Source organism: Rattus norvegicus, chromosome X (genome assembly GCF_021556685.1).
Source record: "Rattus norvegicus strain SHRSP/BbbUtx chromosome X, alternate assembly SHRSP_T2T, whole genome shotgun sequence".
NCBI lineage: Eukaryota > Metazoa > Chordata > Mammalia > Rodentia > Muridae > Rattus > Rattus norvegicus.
Window position 1 is genome coordinate 28,487,733 of NC_141554.1, and position 21,147 is coordinate 28,508,879.

The following is a 21,147-nucleotide window of genomic DNA, read 5'->3' on the forward strand; positions in this document are numbered from 1 at the left end:
CATATGTATAAAATACAAATAAATAAATCTTAAAAACAGAAACCCTTACGTGTCTCTGGATGCTGCTGCTTTGAAACTAGCTCCCATGACACTACACAGGTGCACCTGACTTTGCTGTTAGAAGCAGGAAGTTAGGGTACCAGCATTTCCTAAGGAAGATTCCTTTGCTTTTAGCTCCGTTTCACCCCATCTGCCAGTGCACCTGGTGTTCTCAAATGCAAAGCCTCCGGTTGCTGGTCTGGTGCTGGGAGTGGAGAGAATCTGACTGGACAGCATTGAGGACAGCTTTGCAATCCACTATTTTTAGCTTTATACCTCAGTCTGCCTTCTGAGGTGTCCAGTACCTGCAAATCCTCAGCACTGAAGGTGTTCTATAAGCTGAATACTTTACTTCTGGTCAGCATCCTGGACCTTCTCTTTCTGTCTCTTTCTGTTGTTTATTTACTCACATTTTGGTAGGATTTGGGAACAGAGACAAATCAATTTAATCAACTCATTGTGTTTAGGTGAATATTTCTTTTTTCTTTTTATTCTAGCCAGCTGCTAGTCATCTTCCATGACTCATATAGGTACCATATCCTCCAAAGAGTTTATGTTCATGTTCGTAGGGTGGGTTAAGGGACCCTTCTCTGTTCTCCTATGATATCCTCTATTTCCCTCTCAGCCATTAATGTTCTGAAATTGCCTATTTCAGGCATGACTGAGACCCATCTAATAGTGATCTGGACCTATGCCTCATTTGCTCCCATAGCCCGAGCTTGGGATCTGGTTCATAGAAGTACAGAGTGAATATGTGCCACTGGAATGAATGAATGAATATAGACATAGCTAGAGGGAATGATTATCTAGAAAGAGAAATAAGTTGGGTGCAATTGTACTGATACAAGGTTAGTTTCTTAAAAGGCATGTGTTGCTTTTAAAGCTGTCTTCAAGAAAGTCTTCCTAAGCACAGTTTAAGCCAATGCAAAAATATACCTGCTTCCATTCTGTACATTCAGAGGATACTGGACTATATCATGATTACTCAAAATACTGGTAATGAAGAATATGCAGTTATGTACGGAAACATGTAAAGGAAAATGCAATAAAAATCATGTAATGCAAAATCATTTTTAACTACTTGAAGAAATGCAGAGACTAAAGAGATAGAGCAACTGTTCAGAGTTGTTACTGCCTCTGTGTTGTAATTCTGCATACTTTTCTCCTTTCCTTCCCAAGGTTTTCATGGATTTTCTAATGCAAGAATGCATTCAGTGCACAGGTTTTAAAAAGCCATGCAGAACTGAAGATCAGTGTACAGAAAGACCTAAGAATGAAATACCCCAATGGATAGTCTGAGAATCAGTGCATTTGCTTAGCAGGGTTTGAAGTGGAAGGTGCACTGGCCATAGATCGATCCTGTAGGTCTTGGCCTGTGGGACATACCTGGATTTCAAAGCAGGACTTAGCTAAGGAAACAAAAAGACGAGGTTCTTGGGTCTCAGTTTACTACAAATCACAATGTCATAGACTGCCCCAAGAAACACAGGTCTGGATTCCAAACTTCAGAGATTCGTCCTCACAAAGCAAGTATCTGTGAGGCTATGGCCATTAGGACCCCATCCCTTCTAGACTATACTCTGGGTATCTGAGGTCCCAAATTTCCTGTCTAGATTTCTCAAGCTTTTAGGAATTGTATTGTCTTATTATCAAAGTCTATTCATTAGGCCCAAGGGTAGCCTAAGGAGCAAGGGAGGGGGCCACAAACAGGGTATGATATATGGGCTGGTATGCATGTGTATCTATGCACACATAGATAGACAGACAGACAGATAGATAGAAAGAAGAATGGGCAGATAGGTATTTCCTTCTACAGACATGAGTAAGAAAGTAGAATGTGGTCCCTGGGTCTTTGGTCCCACATGTGGACAGCTGAGACTAGTTGATAAGAGAAATAACACTAGAGTTTGAAGAGAATAAATTTTTTTGTTTGTTTTCGAGGCAGGGTTTATCTCCATAGCTTTGACTGTCCTGGAACACTCTCTCTCTCTGTAGACCAAGCTGGCCTCCCAAGTGCTGGGATTAAAGGCATGTGCCACTACTGCCTGGCAGAAAGTAGATGTTTTAAAGCCTAAAGAGTGCTTAGAACTCAACTAACACAGCTCCATCATTTTACAGATGAGGAACAAAGGTTCAGAGAGGTGACTTACCAGAGTTAACACTGCCTACTACAAACCAAATCATAATACATCCTAACTTCCTACCACTTTATACTCCCTCTCAGCAAAATGGTGGCCTAGGTTCATGAAGTAAGAAGCAGATTGACCATTGTTCAAGGCAAAAAGGTGCCAGATCACTCTATATTGATGTTTGTTGTTTTAGGTTTTCTATTGATGTGATAAAACCTTTTGGGAAGAAAAGGCTTAATTTCAGTTTATGCTTCTACACACAGTCCATCACTAAAGGAAGTCCTGGCAGGAACTCAAGGCAGGAAGTGACACAGAGGCCATGGAGGAATGCTTTTTTCTGGCGTGCTCCCCCTGACTTGCTCCCCCTGACTTGCTCAGCCTGCTTTCCTATACATCCCAGGACTACCTGCCCAGGAGTCGCACCACCCCTAACAGGCTATGCCTCCATATATCAATCATTAATCAGGAAAGTGTCGGGAGGGGGGAGGGGGATTTTTGCCCGGAAACCGGGAAAGGGAATAACACTCGAAATGTATATAAGAAATACTCAAGTTAATAAAAAAAAAAAAAAAAAGAACAGAAGAATACACCCAAAGCCAGCCTCTAGTATTTACATCCACAAATCCTCCCACACATGGGCATACACACGCACACACACACACACACACACACACACACACACACACACACACACACACATAAGAAAAAAAACATATTTTTCACACCAGTGGTGGCTCAACTATATTTATTTCCTTTGAATAGGTGGCATATGTAATAAAAATTAAACAAAATCACTTTTATGCTAAGTTTACCTGCAACTTTTTATTCTACCTTTCAGCTTGCCCACTATCTTTCACCAGAAATTTAAGAAAATATAGTATGAGATTAATTCAAAACCTGGCCCAGGTTCTTGGAGAAGTGTATCGAGTACCCAGTCTTCCTGTATTGATAAATAATCAGAGGTCATCATATCTATTCATTCATTTATTCATTCTTTAAAGCAGTGGATGTCTACTATGTTGTAAAAAGCCTTTGCAGAAGCTAAGGGATGCACAGGTAAATAAAAAAGATGCATTCTGATGCATCTTGCTTTTAAGGGCTTAATATTATTGTTTTCTCATTTAGTATCATAGATTAAAAAAGAAACTAATCTAAAATTAACTGGAGTTTTCCTCTCATTGGAGAGAAAAAAGGATGTGTGGGGGGAGAGAGACAGAGAGAGAGAGAGAGAGAGAGAGAGAGAGAGAGAGAGAGAGAGAGAGAGAGAGAAAGGAAAGTGTCCCATAGACTTGGCCTACAGGCCAATTTAATGGAGGCATTTTCTCAGTTAAGATTTCCTCTTCCCAAAATGTCTAGGTTTGTGTCAAATTGACAAAAACTGACCAGCACAATTGTTATCCATATACAACATACTGAATGCTTAGTGATAGACCCTTGAGGTGGGACGCACCCTCACTTTGGATCTTATGGTGCTATATTCTACCAAAAGAGGAAGAATTAGTCCTCTGTGAGAAGACTTGGCTAATACACTCTGCATCAGGACTTGGGCATCCCCTCCAACCCCACTGCCATCTTGAGAAGTATAACACGTCACAGAAATACTTTGGAAGCAGAAATACTATAAATGATACACGGTAGATGCTCATTGATTGTTGTTGTTGATGATGATGATGGTGGTGGTGGTGATGATGATGATGCAATTGAACTCCTTAAGCAGGGAGTTGTCTTCCCAGGTTAGAGCCTAGGGTATGGTCAACTGAATAAAATGCGTGCTGGGTTTTGAGATGGGTGCTTGTAAGGAAACCAGACTCTCTGGACAGGGGATTAGTATTAGAGATGCCAAGGGTTCTGGCTTCCATTCTGTAAGCAGCTGGGGAGTCATTGAAGTTTGGCTAAATACTTGATACTTGAGAATAACTGAGCTGGAATTTGGAAGCTGTCTTGTGCAATGGAGAGTTTTAATAATTGCAGTAAAGTCTGCTGTGGCCTTGATTCTCTGTTCCTTTAAGGGGACAAAAAAGACAACTGTTATCAGCTGAACATGCACCAGGTGTCAGGCACTTTAAGCCTTAAAACCATTCCATGAAGGGAGGGATTCTCACCACTGCCCCATACTGCCCCATTTACTGAGTGAAAAAAAAAATCTGAGGTTCTTAGCTAGCAAGGTGACTTCTTCAGGATAATGTGGCTAGCAAGCAGTCAGACTCACTTAGCACCCTAGTAAAGACCCTGATGCTTGCCTGCCCTACCTTGCTGGAGTGTGTGTGTGTGTGTGTGTGTGTGTGTGTGTGTGTGTGTGGCGCGCGCGCGCTTGAGTATGCTCATTCTCTCAACAAATGCTCTTTTAAAATCATCCTCTCAACATAGATATGGATAATATCCACAAGAAACCTAAGAATATATCTTGGCTCTCTCAGCTGAAGACAGAGCCTCATGTATTCATCTCTGTGCCTTTTACAGCTCAGCCTGAGAGAGGACCTGAGGTGTGGGGTGAAGAGGGAGGAAGACTACTTTTCATACTCTCGAACTTCCAGGGTCCCCAGTTTTCCTTTCTCTCCTCTTCTGCTCCCAATACAGTAGCTTCTCTGTCCTAGCCTCCATTACACAAGTACATGTGCATACATACATGCACACATACTATCCATGTGACTAATCACTTGTCCAGGCATGTGTGCCTATACAACACATACTCTTCTCAGGGAGGAGGAGTGAGAAGGGAGAGGAGGGGGCCTGGTTTTGCTCATTTCCTGGCTTTCCACAGAGCTGGCCCTCACTCCATTCTCTTTCACCCTTCTTTTGCATCTGGGGCCATGCATAATGAAGAAGGCAGTTCAGTACAGTAGAAAGGAGCCTAGCAGCTGACTCATTTACCCTCTCAGCTTGAGTCTGTTCCTCTGGAAAATAAGCAGGTCGGACTAGGCAGTTGGCAAAGCCTTTCCTGTCTTGTTAATAATGTCTGGCATTTGCTTGGTTCCAAAGAGCTTAATCATCCCAACAATTCTGTGAGGATCAACCTTGTATTACAAATGGGGAAACTGAGGCTCAGAGTCAGAGAAATGAAGTAGCTTGCCTCAGTCATAGGGATGGTAAGTAGTAGAGACAATATCTGACCCTGGTTGTCTCTGGCTGCTTCTCAAGCCACACTCCAAGGAAAGCCACACTCATTATGATCGCAGCTAGTTCTCTGACCCCAACACACCTTCAATGGCCCTTTGCTTGTTCACCTAGCCCACCAGTCCTTCTCCCTGTTGCTCCAACTAAGCACTCATCATCATGGTCTTTGCACTTGCTGCTCTCCATGCATGAATGGAACATGTGTGTTTGTGTTTTCAAAACAGACAGTGGGCCTTAACGTGGTTTTAAGGGGAAAGAGTGGTGAGCCTATATTGACCATTGTTTTTTTTTCCCTGTTTCTCTTTCAGATCTGATGGTGAGAATTCCAGAACAGTCAGGTCAGTACCTCGTTTCTTTAGTAGTACTTGGGGGGGTGGGGCTGGGCCTGGGGAGGGGGTGTTTTCTGGTTGTTACTTTGGGATCCATGGGTAGTGGTCAATGGCAGGGTTCATTCCCCCATTGGTATTAGAAGTGGGCGTGGAATGGAAGGGAGGATGGGGAGAATATGGCAGACTTAGAGATGATGGTGTTAAAGTCTGTCATTCAGTCCTTGCAGTCCTAGGGGACTTGAGAGCTTTGCTGCACACCTCAGGGCACATAAGACATCGGCTCTAGACCCAAGAATTTTTCTGTTTTCTTCTTCCAGGAGGGAAGGGAACAATGGATGCTAGGCTTGCCTGGTCTTATTTCCTCTTTCAAGTAATAGGACTTACATTGACTTTAGATGTGATACATTCTAGATATTAGAAACATATATGGTATGATGGGTGGTGGTGGCGCATACCTTTAATCTTAGCACTTGGGAGGCAGAGGCAGTTGGATCTGTGAGTTCAGGGCCAGCCTCATCTACAGAGTGAGTTCTAGGACAGTCGGGGCTACACAGAGAAACCCTGTCATGAAAAACCCAAAAGGAAGGAAGGAAGGAAGGAAGGAAGGAAGGAAGGAAGGAAGGAAGGAAGGAGGAAGGAAAGAAGGAAGGAAGATGGTGACAAGGAAGCAGTTTTGCATGCCCGGTTAAAAGTTTATGAGCTTTGGAAAGGTTTAAAGGTGATTTGTTGGCATTTGAGGAAGCAGAACTAAAGCTGGAGTAAGACCAGGACCCTTTGTGCATGCCTATGGACCTCTTCCGTCAGAAACCTTAGGAAAACAGACGTGTCAGAAATAGGGCTAATGTAGGGATGGTGAGGTGGTTTGGGGTGTGGTCTAGTCTTAGCATCTGGATTGGGAACTATAACTTTTGAGATAAGATGGGCCCAGGCAGTAGAGACATACAATGGGGACAGTCTGTGCTGTCTACGCTTGCTAGGCTTGCACTAGTATATATGACATCTTTGTGTTGGCTAGAAAACAGATCACTTAAGGAACTATCCTTCCTTCTGAATGGATCAATTGGAAAGATGTTCCCTTTCTTGTGAGCCTTGCTCACCAGGCTTTCTAGGTTGGTGAACAAAGCACAAATGGGATGTTAGCCCCTTTTCACTACCTCTCAGCTGTAAACCCTTGAGTAGGGACAGCTCATCCAACCATATGTAACAGCACAGTTCCTGTTGTGCCATGCACATTACTGAACATGAGCCTGGGTCAGAAGTTGTCTGTGTACAGACAGAATTTGTCCTAGCATCCTTTGCAGGAGGTCTGGGGCGAGCAAATTGGTGCCCAGGTCCAAGGGGGAGGATGGACACCTGCGGAGACCAGCATTAAATCAGTGGGAATGCGGTAGATATAGTCAGTCCTAATGTCTGGGCAAGAGGTCTGTGATGGCACATAATTAATCCTTGCGTGCGGCCAAGGAGCATGGCCAGGCACAGCTTGTTCTAGCACTTAGGATGGCACTTGTCTAAGAAAGGACACAGATCTCAATGTCCTTCCTGCGGGATTGGAGAAAGGCAACCTGGAATGACCTCAAGCCCAGGCCTCCCTTAAGCAACTCTGTTGATGTACCTGCTAACTTGTAGAGGAACCAGACTGAACACATCTCTAGTTGTCAACTCCTTCCAGCTGGGGAGCTCCTGGAATCTTTAGTTCATGGTATTTAAAAATGACCATAACCATGAGTCATGTGGTGAATAGATTGGGCCTTTATAACTTAACAGAACTTGTTGAGGATTTGCTTTATTTGATCCACCCAGTGACACTGTGGGTAGAGCCTGCACTGGCCTTAGCATCTTTGTTTTACAGTTGAGGAAACAAGCCAGGATTCAAACTCCAGTCAGCCTGGCACCAAGCCCAGATTCCTGCCTTGACTGTCACTGTGGGACTTCATAACAGCTTTGTAGATGATGATCATCCTCACCATCATCCAAATATTAGTAATCATAATAATTATCATTGATTCTTCATATACTAAGAACTGTAAATATAATCTTATTTAATGCTCACAGCAGCTGCATTAGTTGTGGATTATGATGTCTGATCTGCAGTCGAAGAAAAGGAGCCTAGTATGGAGGCACATGCCACTAATCCCAGCACTCGGGAGGCAGAGGCAGGTGGATCTCTGTGAGTTCGAGGCTGGCCTGGTCTACAGAACAAGTTCCAGGACAGCCATGGCCACATAGTGAAACTCTTGTCTCAAAAACAAAAGCAAACAAGGAAGGAGATCCCAAGAGGATCAGAACCTTAACCAGGGTTGGGGTGGCATTCTTCTGATGCATACACTGAAGTCTCTGGTTCTGAAGCTAGTGTTGATTTTACTCAGGTTTGCTTCCTGGTGTTGAATACTAGGTTCATATTCAAGGATGCTCTCACAGCTTTGAGGACTCAGGAGGCAGACCAAACTCGGGAAGGGCCTATAGCCATAGCACATATAAGGCAAGGTCTTGTGAAATAGCAGACCCTTTAATTTGGGACCACAGTTGGATGGGGCTCTCTGAGGATACATTTAGGCCCCATACATATGTTCTCAGGTTCACTACAGTTAGGGAGTGCTCATTGGGTAGACGGTATCTAAGCAGGCAGGGCTATCAGGACTGACTTTACATAAGGAGAGTCCGAGGATATAGAATCAGAATGACTAGGAAAGCAAGGGGTGTGTTTAAAGCCAGGGACCAGTCAGTTGGGCTAAAACAGACATGAGCAGGAAAGCACTTCTAAAGGTAAGAACCATGATTGGGTCAAGGATGTGTCCAGCCTTTTGACTTTAAGACATGATGTTGTCATGTACAAAGTTCACACAGGGGAACCTTGTAAACTGAAGTTTACAAAACAACGCAAAAAAAAATCTCAACTGGGGAGAAGGCTCATTTGGTGAGTGTGAGGACCTCTGGCTGATGCGCAGAAGCTAAGCATGATGGCATGATTTGGTGATCACAGTGCTTGGGAGAGAGATTCCTAGAGCTCACTGGCCAGCCATCCTAACAAACAATGAGAGACCCTGTCTTAAAATAGAGAAGAACAATTGAAGAAGTCTCCTGTTTTCAACCTCTGGCCTTCACACACACACACACACACACACACACACACACACAAACACACACACACACGTCCTTGTGAACTCACATGCACATATACACACCTGCACGTGCACACACATACATACACACAGACAACCAATCTCATAATGTTTTTTAAGTAAGTTCATACTTTTGTGGTGGCATCATTTATAGCTCTCTTGGGGTGCAGGAGGCTTCCAACCTGCAAGTTACCCACACCTGAGTGGTGAGAAGCTAAGGAAAGTAGGCTCTGTGGCACAGAAAACGGGGAGAAACACTGGATCCAGGTTAAGGGCTCCATTTTAGGCTAGGTTGCTTTCCAGTTATTTGACTGGGCAAATTTGTTTGTCTCTTGTAAATCCCAAGTTTCTTCATCCGGTACACACCGGCATTCATGAGTGTGTACACCATGGGTGCATGTGTGAATGGAGAAGAATTAGGTGGTGGGGAAAAAATGCAGGAAGTAGACAGGTAGACCTCAGCTAGTGTGAAAACTGAACAGCAAGGAGTGAGCATGGCAGGTAGACGGCAAATTACTCATGTTTGGGGCCCAGGCTTTAGGACCCCTCAGGATTCAGTGCAAGGATATAATTAAAGCTGAACAGCTGACAGTGGGGCAGGGGGCCAAGATGAATGTCTGGGTTTCCTGTAGATCCAACAGAATTTGTCAGACCTAAAGGCACCTTAAGCCAAAGCCCAGATTAAGACTGGCCATAGTTAAAGGTCACAAAGCTATCAGCATAGGCTGCTTCCCAGCTATCTGGTTTTTGCCATCACTTAAATACTCTGGTCCTTTGTTTCTCTTTTATAAAATGGTTCTGACTCCACTGAGTTGAGGGAAGTTGAAGTAACCCTATGCTCAACATCAAGTAGCAGGTCAACCAACTGCACTACAGCCTCCCTTAAACTAACTCGTAGCCATATGATATGAAGTCATGCTGCAAAATGTGAACAAGTGTAGAACTTAAAAGCAGGCTGGCAGGAGAAGCTAGACTGATCCCATCAGCAGAAGGTGAGGGAGTCCCAGATGTCCCAGAGGCAATCATGGCTGTAAGAGGTCAGGCTAGAACTCCATGACCCTGGGGACCAGGCTGAGGTTGCTAGGTATGCAATGATAAGAACAAGAGAAGGTGGCCTGTTGCTAGGGAAGGAGGGAGGGGTTAGGGAGCCACTGACACCCTCTGAGCCAGGGACATCCCCATGGCAACAGAAGCCACTGGTGTCTGGAGAAGTGGGAGGAGGAGCAATGGCTGGCTCTGTTCCCAGAGGAGGCCTCCCACTCCGGGCCTCAGTGTCCCTTATCTGTCCCACTGAAAATTTGGTTTAGGTATTTTGCAGATTCTTCCTTGTTTTGACCTCCTAGAATGACTAAGACCTTACAATCCTTTCTTGGCTTCCCCCATTCACATATCTGAGACACTATAACCAATCCCCAGAGCCACCCCAGTTATGTCCAGGCCTTCCCTCCCATATGCTTCCTGTTTAGCTCTGCCTGGCTACCCACCCTGCCCAACTCTCTGTTCCTACTGCTTCCTGTCCCTCCAGCCTTTTTCACTTACTGCCTGCAACATGCTCTCTGCCTGGGAGGGGGAAGCAATTCCCATCCTGTACAGTGTGGGAAGCCTGACCCCATCCACCTAGACTGCTTCCTCCATCCTAGGCTTCCCGGATGTCAAAGGTCTGACCCCACCCCACTCTATTTGTGATCACTGTTGCAATTTATTGAACTATTTCTAAGAGCTGGGCTTTCCACATGATACTTGGCAGGTACCTTTAATGGTGACATATTGTGATTCCCCACTTTACATAAGACTATCGGGTAAGCTCCTGGGGTTTGTCTGAGGCCCTTCTGGTACCCTATGGGGGATCCAGGTTTAGAACTTGTCTCTGTATCATTCCTTCTGTCCCTAGCCTGGGGTGCAGGTGTGAGTTTTCATCTTGGGCATTGGCAACCCTACCAAATGATGGCCGGGTACTTTATATGTAGTCTCTCATTTTGTCTTCACTATACTCTTAAAGGCTATATATTCGTGTTATTTTACAAACCAAAATTCTAAGGCTTAGAAAGCTAAGTTAATTTGCCCCACGGCAAAAATTAAGGTAGGAATCTAGATCATCAGATTTGTAATTACCACAGTGTTGTGAATTTAGCTTGATTGCTTTCCTGAAGCATGGAAAACATTCATTTCCTAAGTAGCAGACCTGGGTTGGACGATCTGTTTTGAAGTAATTGGGGGACCTCTGCATATAAGGAACTCTTAGTCTAGGGTTGCTACAAAGATAAGTTAGTTTTAGAATGTGACAAGGTAGATGCCAATGTGTAAGAACAGGAGTCTGGAGGGGTTGATATGGCTTCTCATAACAAAAGGAAGGACCGAGGGGAGCTGGGTAATTTTCCCAAAGGAGGAACTTTTTCTGGAAGCTCCAGAGAGATGAGTTAGAGCAAATGGTTCCTCTTCTCCCCTTCCTCTCTGGGTTCTCCTGCCTCCTCTTGGCCCAGCCCCCGGAAGTGGGTGACCCCTAAGCTGGCTGAGTGCCTAGTTGGCACCAAAATAAACTTGCCTTCCCTCTCTTTCCCTCCCCTTGCCTCTGTCCCCTCTGTCCTGGCTTTAATTAGCAGCCCTAGGGATGAGTCACTTGGCAGCTGGGGAGGGAGGCTATGCAGAGCCCAGTTAAGCTTCGACTCTTGCCCTGAGTCTTACAGGCAGCACCACTGTGTTCATATGTGTGGGTGTGTATTACTGCATGTCAGAGAGGATCTGCATCATTGCTGCTGAGAAAAGTGCAGGGGAACATTGCATGCTGACTCCAGGCCATGCATGTCAGGGAGTCTGCACATAATCAACTCCGGTGGTTGCTGCATTTGTCTCTGTGTGTCACTGAATGTCTCTCTGTATGAACGTCTGGCTGTAGTGTGCAGCTGTGATAGCAAGTGTCAGGAAATGAGGGAGGGAGCTTTGGGGCTAACAAAGGCAAATGCCATAATAATTGCAGTCATTTCTCCTGATGTTTTCCCTTATACCAGCCCTGCACTTGTATTCCCAAATTTCACTTGCCTTAGTTAGGATACATCTTGTTGCAGGAAACAGAAGCTTAACCAAGCCAGCTCAAGAATAGAGAGGGGAGGGTTATCCTGAGCCTACGCCTCACAAAAGTAAGAACAGTAGATTAATGATAGCCATGCTTTTTCGCCACCAAAATCAAGACCAGAAGTCAAGGAACAAGATTGCTCTTTGACTCTGTGGATCTCTTGGGCCTGTCTTGTTTTTCTTCCTCATAGCCTGCTTGACCCTTCCCTGCCCTCCCCCGCTTCCGTCTAACTCTTCTCTGTGGCTTCCTCTGCTGCTGTGCACCCTAACATGGTCACAACCTAGAAGCTATGTGACTTAAGGTCCCTGCCATCTAACTGCAAAGATCCTTCCTGTTCAGCCTCTTGTAATACAAGACAGCAAGGTGGATTTCTGTTCCTTTGAAAATGGATGAGGGTACAGATAGATGGTAAAGTACTTAGAACCTGGTGTTTTTGTGCTGAGCAGGGTTTTTACAGGCGCAAAATTGAGATTAGGAGTTGGGTATTGTGGCACATGTCTTTGATCCCAGCACTTGGGTGGCAGAGGCAAGAGGATCTCTGAATCTGAAGCTAGCCAGGTCCTCAGGGTGAGGTTTAGGACAGCCAGGGCTACACAAAGAAACTCTGTCTCAGAAAACAAACAAAAATTTGAGATCAGATGTTAAGAATGTCCATTCACAGGGTTGGGGATTTAGCTCAGTGGTAGAGCGCTTGCCTAGCAAGCACAAGGCCCTGGGTTCGGTTCTCAGCTCTGGGGGGAAAAAAAAAGAAAGAAAAAGAGTGCCTGTTCATCAAGTTTTTGGTCCCTACTCATTTCCAGGTGACCTTTGTTCTCCGTTTCCACATTCCATGTTCTTATATCAAAACACACTATTATATCTAAAACTATTCTTCACTTTTTTTCTTGGTGTTTGTATTGAACCAAGAACCTCACATGCTAGGCATATACTCTATTCCTGAGGTATCCTGCTTCTTTATTTTAAGTCCAAATATCTTTTAAACATTTTTTGAGATGGAATCCTACTATGTATGCATGGAACTCTTTATGTAGACACAGCTGGCCTTGTCTACATTGAGAGCATTCCTGAGTGCTGGAATAAGGGCATGTGCCACCATGCCAGCCCAAAATTGCCTTTCAAGAGCACAGTGCAAATGGCCATTGCTACCAGCTTGGGGCAGTTTTAGCCCCAGAACATTTGCATAATATTCCTGATGCTACAGCTGCTACCAAATTCATGGTCACTTTAGAGATTTTTCTGTTTTGTTGGTTCAGTGACTAAATTTATAGTTATTTGTAGTATATAATTACAGACACACATTATCAATATTACCAGCATGACGCTTGAGCTTACTTTTCCATTAATATAAACCCTGCAGTTTTTACATTAATTACAGAGGGAATTAATGACACCTTAGACAAGTTTTCACCTATTAGTAAAGGTAGGAACCAGCTGTGCCAGTAATGACTGGTCTCCAGATGTGAGGGCCACGCCCATAGCTCTGGACTTGACTCTGACCTAGCATTCTCTGGCTGAAACTAGAGTCTCCTTACCACCTCATCTGGGGCCTTCTGGTTCTGGTTCAGCAAGAGATGCTGATATTATTTTTAATAAATATGATCACTATTATTACTGTTAAGTCTAAGTGACAGAGATTATCCAAAGCCCGGGTAGAGTCTCTTTCAGCTCCTCTTCTTCCTTTGTTTTTATTGTTCCAAATATTAATTATTGCTTTGATTCCGAAAATATCTATTGAATTTCAGGTAGTGTTAGAGACTACTTGACACACATTATCTTTGGTCTTCATGACCATTCTGCCAAGTAGGGGTGATTTAAAGGTGGGGAAGCATAGAGGAGGTGAAGAGACTCTCCAAAGCATCAATGTATCCATCCATTCATGCATTTTGTCCTTCATTCAAGGATGACTTATGGAGTACCTACCAATACCAGATGATTCAATGTGGCAAATAAGGTGGCGCAGAGTATAGTGATGGGCCCTGTGCTGGACTCCACCGTCTGGCTAGGAAACAGAAAATGATCCACAATTGTAAGAGAAGTGTGATGTGGTGCATAAGCATCAAGGAAGTATGCCTAACCCAGTCTTAGAAGGTTCCCAGGCTGATGTCCAAACTGAGACTTGGAGGATGAGCAGATGTGATCTAAGGGAGGATGAGGTGGTGTGAGATGACATGGACCGTGTTACAGGCTAGAATTGTGGGAGGCGTGGCTGGCACCTGGCTTTGTGAGGAACTAAAGCTTCATCTGCAGTGGGAGTGGATTGTTAAGAGAATCTGGAAATTAGAAGAGTATACGTTAGGAGGCTGGAACTGGAGCCCTGGTCAGTTGTACCCATTACTAGGGAGCTATAGGGCTCAGTAGAGGTGTTTCCATGCTTCCTGGGCTCCTGGAAATGTGTACTGGGCCAGGCCACCTCCTAGGTGGGTCTGTACGGCATCCTTGCTATATTATAGTGGCTTTAGTGCCCTCTAGTGTCCATTGGTTGTAGTACATCATTTCCCACCAACATATGTAACCAACTGGACCTGTACTAGATTGGGATTAGTAGAGACACCTGCTCTTACAGTTTTCCAAATTAAGTAGATGAAACTGTGAACAGTGTTGAGAGAAGGTGACTGAAACACGATCAGGGTGGAAGGGCACTAGGGAGGTGATACACCCTGCCTAGGTGGGATGAGGGCAGGTTCCCAGAAGACACAGCTTCTAGCTGACTTTTGAAGACTATTCAGGGGGAGAGGTGGCTCTGGGGGTCCAGAGGGAGAGCACGAGTTAAGGTGAAGCATGGAGCAGCTGTGTATGCCTGGAATTAGAAGAAACTCTCTCTGGGTGAAGTGCAGGTTGTGGGGAAATATGGTACATTTCTGTAACCATAATACTGATAAGATGCAGGCAGGAGGAGCTCAAGTGTAAGGCCAGCCTGGGCTTTGAGGCAAAATCCTATCTCAAAAAAAAAAAAAAACTAATGGAGGGAAGATGAAGATTAGCTGGAGGTGGGAGATGGGAGCTATGTCACCTAAGGATCTATGATACCTGCTACTAGCTTATTTACTGGGGATTTAAAGCATGGAACCATGCTCAAAGCTTCTTTACCCTTTGGAATCATACATCCTTCTTAGCATCTGATGAAATCTAGAGAATATATTTCTCTGAGAATACTTTCCATACAACTCCCTCCCATGCCTACCAACGAACCACAGACTTCCAAACTAACCATACTATATATAAGTAAGGAAAGCCTATCTCGGCCTCCAAAGATTTGCAATATTGAACCCCTTCTGCACCTCCAGCCAGCCTCATGCATGTCTCTGTAGTTTCCCCTCAGCCACATTGGCCTTTTTCAAGTTCCTGGAAGTGGCACCTCAGGCCTTTTCTTCTACATAGAATTCTTTCTCCTTCCTATCTCCATGTGAACATAGTGTCTGTCTTCTCTCACACATAAGCTTCCTGAAGACAGGACATTATCTACCTTTAGTACCCAGCACTGTGCCTAGTCCACAGTATCTGCCAGAAAAAAGGACTCACTAGTACCCTGTGGCTGGGAAAAACTCCTCACTCTGAATTCATTCAGTTCCTTGTGATTCATTATATAAGTTTATGTAACATGCTTAGATATGCCTGAATCACACAAAGGCAGTTCATTAACAGGTATTTTCCTAGAATTCTTCCCTATCCCTGAAGCAAATGGGCTTCTCAAAAGTCCCTCTCTGTCCACTGGGAGAAGGGTCAGATTGATTCTCTTGCTTAAGTGAGACTCTTCCATTATCATGAGCATACTTGAGCCTATGGAATCTTGACAAGAGCCTACAAGGTAAGCCAGTTGTGGTGGCACATGCCTATATTTCCAGCACTCAGCAAGGTGAAACAGGAGCATTGCTGTGAGTCTGAGGTCAGTCTGGGTTACATAACAACTAGCAGGCCAGCCCAAGGTTTTGTAGCAAGACCCCGTCTCAAAAATTGACAAAATGAAAAGAACAGCACTCTGAGGTAACCAAGCATGGTGGGGTAGCACATACCTGCAGTCTCAGGACTTGAGAGGCTGAAGCAGAAGGATTATGAATTTGAGGCAAGCCTGGGCTACAGAGCAAGACTCTTTGAAACAAACCCAGTCGAATTTTGGAGTAGGGAATTGTCAGTCCTCTTCTATAGGTAACCAGAGTCTCGGGGATAAACCCAGACAAATGATTACATTAAACCTACTAGGCTCCACAGTGCAGGTTTTAGACTTCTCAGAGAGTAAGAGGCTTGCCCAAAGTTGTATATCAGCAGCCTTACAGTCAGGACTACAATTTCTGTCCTCAGCTGCTGCCGGGCTAAGACGAAGGTCTGGGCCAGAGGCGAAGCAGCTGCAGGATCTGAGAGAGTTGAGGATGAGGTAACTGAGCATGGTAGGTAACCTGCAATCTCAGGACTTGAGAGGCTGAAGCAGGAGAATGATGAATTGGAGGCAAGCCTGAGCTACAGAGCAAGACTCTTTAAAGCAAACCCAACCAAACCTCTGGAGTAGGGGATTGTCATTGCTTTTCTATAGGTAACCAAAGGAGTGATCTACAGAATAGAGGAGACCGCAGGGGTCCCACAGATGCCAGGCTGGTAGTGGTTTGGAGGACCTCTCTCTTCCTAGCTGCTTTGGCTTTCTTCAGATGAGCTAGTTGTCCTGGTAGGGAGACAGGAAGCCTGGCCTGTGGCCTGTCATCTCCTATTTCTTCTGGATCACTAACCACCCTGGCCCTTCCCAGGAGCCTTCTGCTCAGAACAGCCAGGAGCCTGGGCTCTGGGGCCATGAAAGGCTGAAATGCTCAGAGCTGAACCCATGTTCCTTTGAAAGGAATGTTCCCATCCTTCAGACCCTCAAAATTCTGTTTTCTCTGATACTGCCCTTATAGACAGTAGAGACTGCCATGTGGGTGGACAGAGTGCCCTGATACATCAACATTGCCGAGAGTCTTTTGCTCTTATCCAGACTTCAGTTGTCGAACCTATAGAATCAGGATGGACAGTCTTCCTGGACGAACAACCTCTTGATTGTAAATGGCATGTGCTTTTTCAGTTGTTTTGTTTTTGCCAGTGTAGAAAATAGCAGAGAAGCAAATGAGAGCTTATTATAATCATAAAGAATAGTGTTCCTGGCCTCGCCCTCATATCAGAAAACTGATCTGGATTTTCCTTGATGTGGACTGCTCTAGTCTATATATTTCTGTAAATGTGATGAAATGATGCTTGTGAAAAGCTTCTGCTAAAAGATTTCTGTGTATACAAAATAGTAATAAGGCTGAGGGTGCAGATTTCAGATTTTGGAATAGCCAAATTAAACCCTAATCTTGGGGTTCTGCTACTACTACTACTACTACTACTACTACTACTACTACTACTACTAAACTTTTGTATCTCAATTGTCTGTAGAGGGTATTCAAATAGGCCTTGTGACACAGGCTTTTCAGGATGAGACAAGTTGTTTGTGGAGATTGCAGAGGAGACGCACATGGTGGGGGAAACAGCCCCAAGTTTGGCCGTGAGGAAGAAGAGAGCTCGCTAAACTGCTTCCTCTTCTTAGGAATTCCCAGCCCTTGGAGAGCAAGGAAGGAGCAAAGTTTCCAATTGCAGCCTGGCCTGCAGCCCAACTGGCCTGGCCCCTCCTCCTTGGCTCCTCCTTCTAGGGAAGGGCTGAAAAAGAAGGGGTGGGAATAGTGACCCGGCAGCACTGGCAGGGGGTAGGGAGGGGGACTGCCCCTGGGACAGGTCCAGACTCATGGAACCCCCCTGGAAGAGCAGCAGGTAGGAACCTGAGCCACTTAGCCTGATCCCCTTCTTCCTGCTCACACCTAGACCCACTGCCTGGGCTGCTGATTCAGCTGCCTTCTAGCTTCCTGGTTTCTGGCTCCCTTTTTGTACACTTGAAGGCCTTTGGTTTAGGAGAGGGAGCCGACTTGAGTGGGTGAGTTGGTGGGCAACTGAAAGCCAGCTTGGTAAGGACTTAGGAGCCCAAAGCAGCACAGTCCGTGGTCTAAGAGAGGTGACCTTCCTGACTGCCCTGGCGTTATCGTAGCACACCACCGGCAGCCAGCATGCTCTAGCCACTGACATTCTGATGCCAGCATTCCAGCAGCCTGAGGGTGCCTGAGGCTCAGATGCAGTGAGACATTGAATCTAGGACCAGTAGTGACTGACACATAGAAGGTACTGGAGAAACAGCCACTCTGACAACAGTAGCTATTTGGAGTTTCGGGTATGGATTCTCGTGTTCAAAGTTTCTCTGTAAAAATTTGGGTATCTTCTGACTTGTAATGCGTTAGAGAGTGGTCAGCCGGCCTGAACGATAGCCCCGTTTCTGACTTTTGCTCGTACTCTTGAATGGCCAATACTGACCATCTCCCTTTAGGGGCCTATGGAGACGGGCTGGCTGACCTGGAGGTGCAGGTTCCACTTTCAGCTCATCCTGACTGTGGCCACCTGCGTTGGATAGGGCAGGGAGAAGGCCTTTAGCCCCCCTACTTACTGTCCCTCCTCTTCCCTCTTTCCATTTTCTGGACTTTAATCACATCAAGCAGGTGCCCGAGGGGCCTTTAGACTGTGCACTAGGGGTGGGGGCGGGGTGCAGCAGAGGGGTGGAGTGTGGGCCCAGCCTTGGGATGTGTGGGGGACAGTAGTGGCCTTGGAAGCAAAAGATTCCTCCTTGGAACCACCCTGTCCTCTACCTCGCCTGCCCTTCCACCTCTAGCTCTGAGTCCTATCCTGTCACCAAGACCACTGTCAGTCTTCTCTGCCCTCAGCCCCCTCTGCTCTGATATTCTCTGGCTCTCCCTGTCTTCTCTCTGTGTCTTTTGTCTAGCCCTTTCTCTGTCTCCCTCTTCCTCTTTCTCCTCCTCTGTCTCTTTCGGTTTCTCTCTGTCTTTTCCTCTGCTCCTTCAGTGCCCCACCCCACCCTAACCTACCCCAGACCCCTCTTCCCTCCTCTTCTCCCTTCATATGAGGGGTTTTTCTCTAAGGGGAACCCTTGCATCCACCCACACATCTTTTCCTTCTCTTTCATCCCCTTTCTGCTTTCCTTCCTACCTTCCCCTGTGGTGTCTGGTGTGAGGAGGGCTCCTTTTTCCCTTCCCTGCTGTGGTGTCCCAGCGTCTCTCAGTGACCCAGGTCCCCATGGAGTCACCTGGAACACAGGAGGCCCAAGCCTGGCTCTCGTCTCTACTGCCCCCTGTTGTCATTGTGTTCTGTTTGTGGTTGAGTGCTGTCCTCTCTTTCTTGACTTTGTGGTTTTTTCTTTTTCCTTCCTTCCTTCCTTCCCTCCTTCCTTCCCTTTCTCCTTCCCTCTCTTCTTTCCTCCTTTCCCCTTCCCTCACTCCTTTTCGCCTTCCCTTCCTTTCCTCTTCCTCCCTCCTCCCTTTACTCTTCCCTCTCACACTCCTTTCCTGTCTTCCCCCTCCCATCATATCTTCCTTCCTTTCCTTCCTCCCATCCCGCCTCCCTTTCTTCTCCGCTGCCTCTCCTGTGAGCCTTCCCTTTCCCCATCCCGCACCCACTCTTACCCTCTTGTCCCCACTGCCCACCCTGCCTCTCCCCTCCTTCCCTGTCTCTTTCTCTGTCTCTCTTTCCCTGTCTCTTGCTGTCTCTCAGGTCCACAGCGTCTCATACTCTACACCAGTATTGCTGTCCTACTCAGGTCCTTGACTCCATGAAGCTTACCCCCTCAGGCAGGCTGGCAGAGAGCAGGTAAGAGCTAGACCTATCCTCCCCTAGTCCTTTCCCCCTTCCAAACCAATATGCACCATCATTGCCAGACACCCCCCAACCCCTGTCCTGTGTCCCCTAGTCCCCCGTGTGACTGTGGAGTGCTTTTCTGAATGTGTTTCTGGAGACTAAAGATAACCTTCAGAATCTGTTTGTACTTTTTTTTAAAGAAATCCATTCTTAGAGGCCTGCCTCCAAAGCTGGGAGTGGTTGGTCTTGGAATATGTGGCATCTAAAGGATGTTCTGAAGTATGAATAGGAGACTGCCATTTGGGGACCGTGGAAAGATTTTTAGGCAGAGAGAAGAATCTGCCTACATTATTTTCAAGTTAATCAGAAACTGTATTTTATATTTCTGATTAGAATTCAACAAGAGGAAGTATTAACAGCAATATCAAAAAAGGGAGGTCTAGCAGTGTGGTGTCTTACACCTTGGTCCCAGTACTCAGGAGGCAGAGGCAGGCAGATGTCTGAGTTCAAAGCCAGTCTGATCTACACAGTTGAGTTTGAACTACACAATGAGATTAAACAAACAAAACAAAACAAAACACCTTGCATTTAAAAGGAAGTAAAAATGGAATTTATAGACTATTTAGAATAAATTAATTGATGAGACAATTTCATTTCGCAGCTCATGAGGTATGTCCTGAGAGTCTCTAGAAGAAAATCTATAGTGTCCAGTACTTTATTTTGTGTGGTGCTGGGAACAGATCTTAGGGCCTCACAAGTGCTAGGCAAATACTCTATAATAATACTATAATATTCTATTCCCAGCTCTCCTGGTGCTGTTATTAGAGAACAAGACAGGACTAATTATTCCCCTTAAAAAGCTAGAAAAAGAACAACAAAAGGAAAACAGAATACACTAATAATTGTAGATGAAGCCAGAAATCAGTGAAACAAAAAACAAAAGTTTTGATCCTCTGGCAGATATGACTGTGGAAAAGACAAAAATTGTAAGTGAAATAAGATTTTTTAAAAGGAAGGTTTTAAAAGGAAACCATAGATTTTGAGGAAAAAATTTAAAAGTTAAAAGAAATGCTGTGTGTGTGTGTGTATGTGTGTGTATTTATACCAAGAAACACAAAAAAATGCAATTTAATTGGGTGATTTTCTAGGAACATGTAAATTACTGCAATTACTTACAAAGGACAAAAAAAAACCTGATTAGGATGGAAAAGGGAGGAATTAAAAAACATTAAAAAACTGGTCATTTTTTTCTCTTGAGAAATAATGCCATGTCCAGTTGTTTTTCTGGAGGTCCTGAAAGTCCTAGCAAATCTTGCAAGGTTGGATAATAGGAAAAGACAACCATCTTCCCAGTTCATGCTGTAAGGCTAGGTCGGTAACTGCTGTTCAGTGCAGTCCCTGGGCCACTCAAGAGGCAGAGACAAGAATGCTGCGTTAGGGTAGGTGTTTGAATGGAGAGAGACCCTTTCTCAAAAACAAAGCAGAACAGGGATGGGGATATAGCTAAATGGAAGAACACAAAGCTCTGGGTTTTAATCCCTCTGCTCTCAAACACACAACACAACAAAAAGATTATACATCAGTGAGGAACTGTTTGTTTGTTTTCTATCAGAACTGGGAATTAGATGCAGGGATTTGTTAGACTGAGCTATGTC

General features: G+C 45.2%; 1 protein-coding gene across 7 annotated transcripts in view; it reads left to right on the plus strand.

Annotated features, from left to right (window-relative positions):
- The window catches only part of Iqsec2 (IQ motif and Sec7 domain ArfGEF 2), an 82,355-nt gene that overhangs the window by 17,245 nt on the left and 43,963 nt on the right, over nucleotides 1–21,147 (plus strand). For 2 of the 7 annotated variants that reach the window (XM_087600799.1, NM_001277425.2), the window contains 1 exon segment: nucleotides 5,591–5,620. In XM_087600799.1, the coding sequence (XP_087456925.1) occupies nucleotides 5,591–5,620 (30 nt within the window). 7 annotated transcript variants of the gene reach the window in all.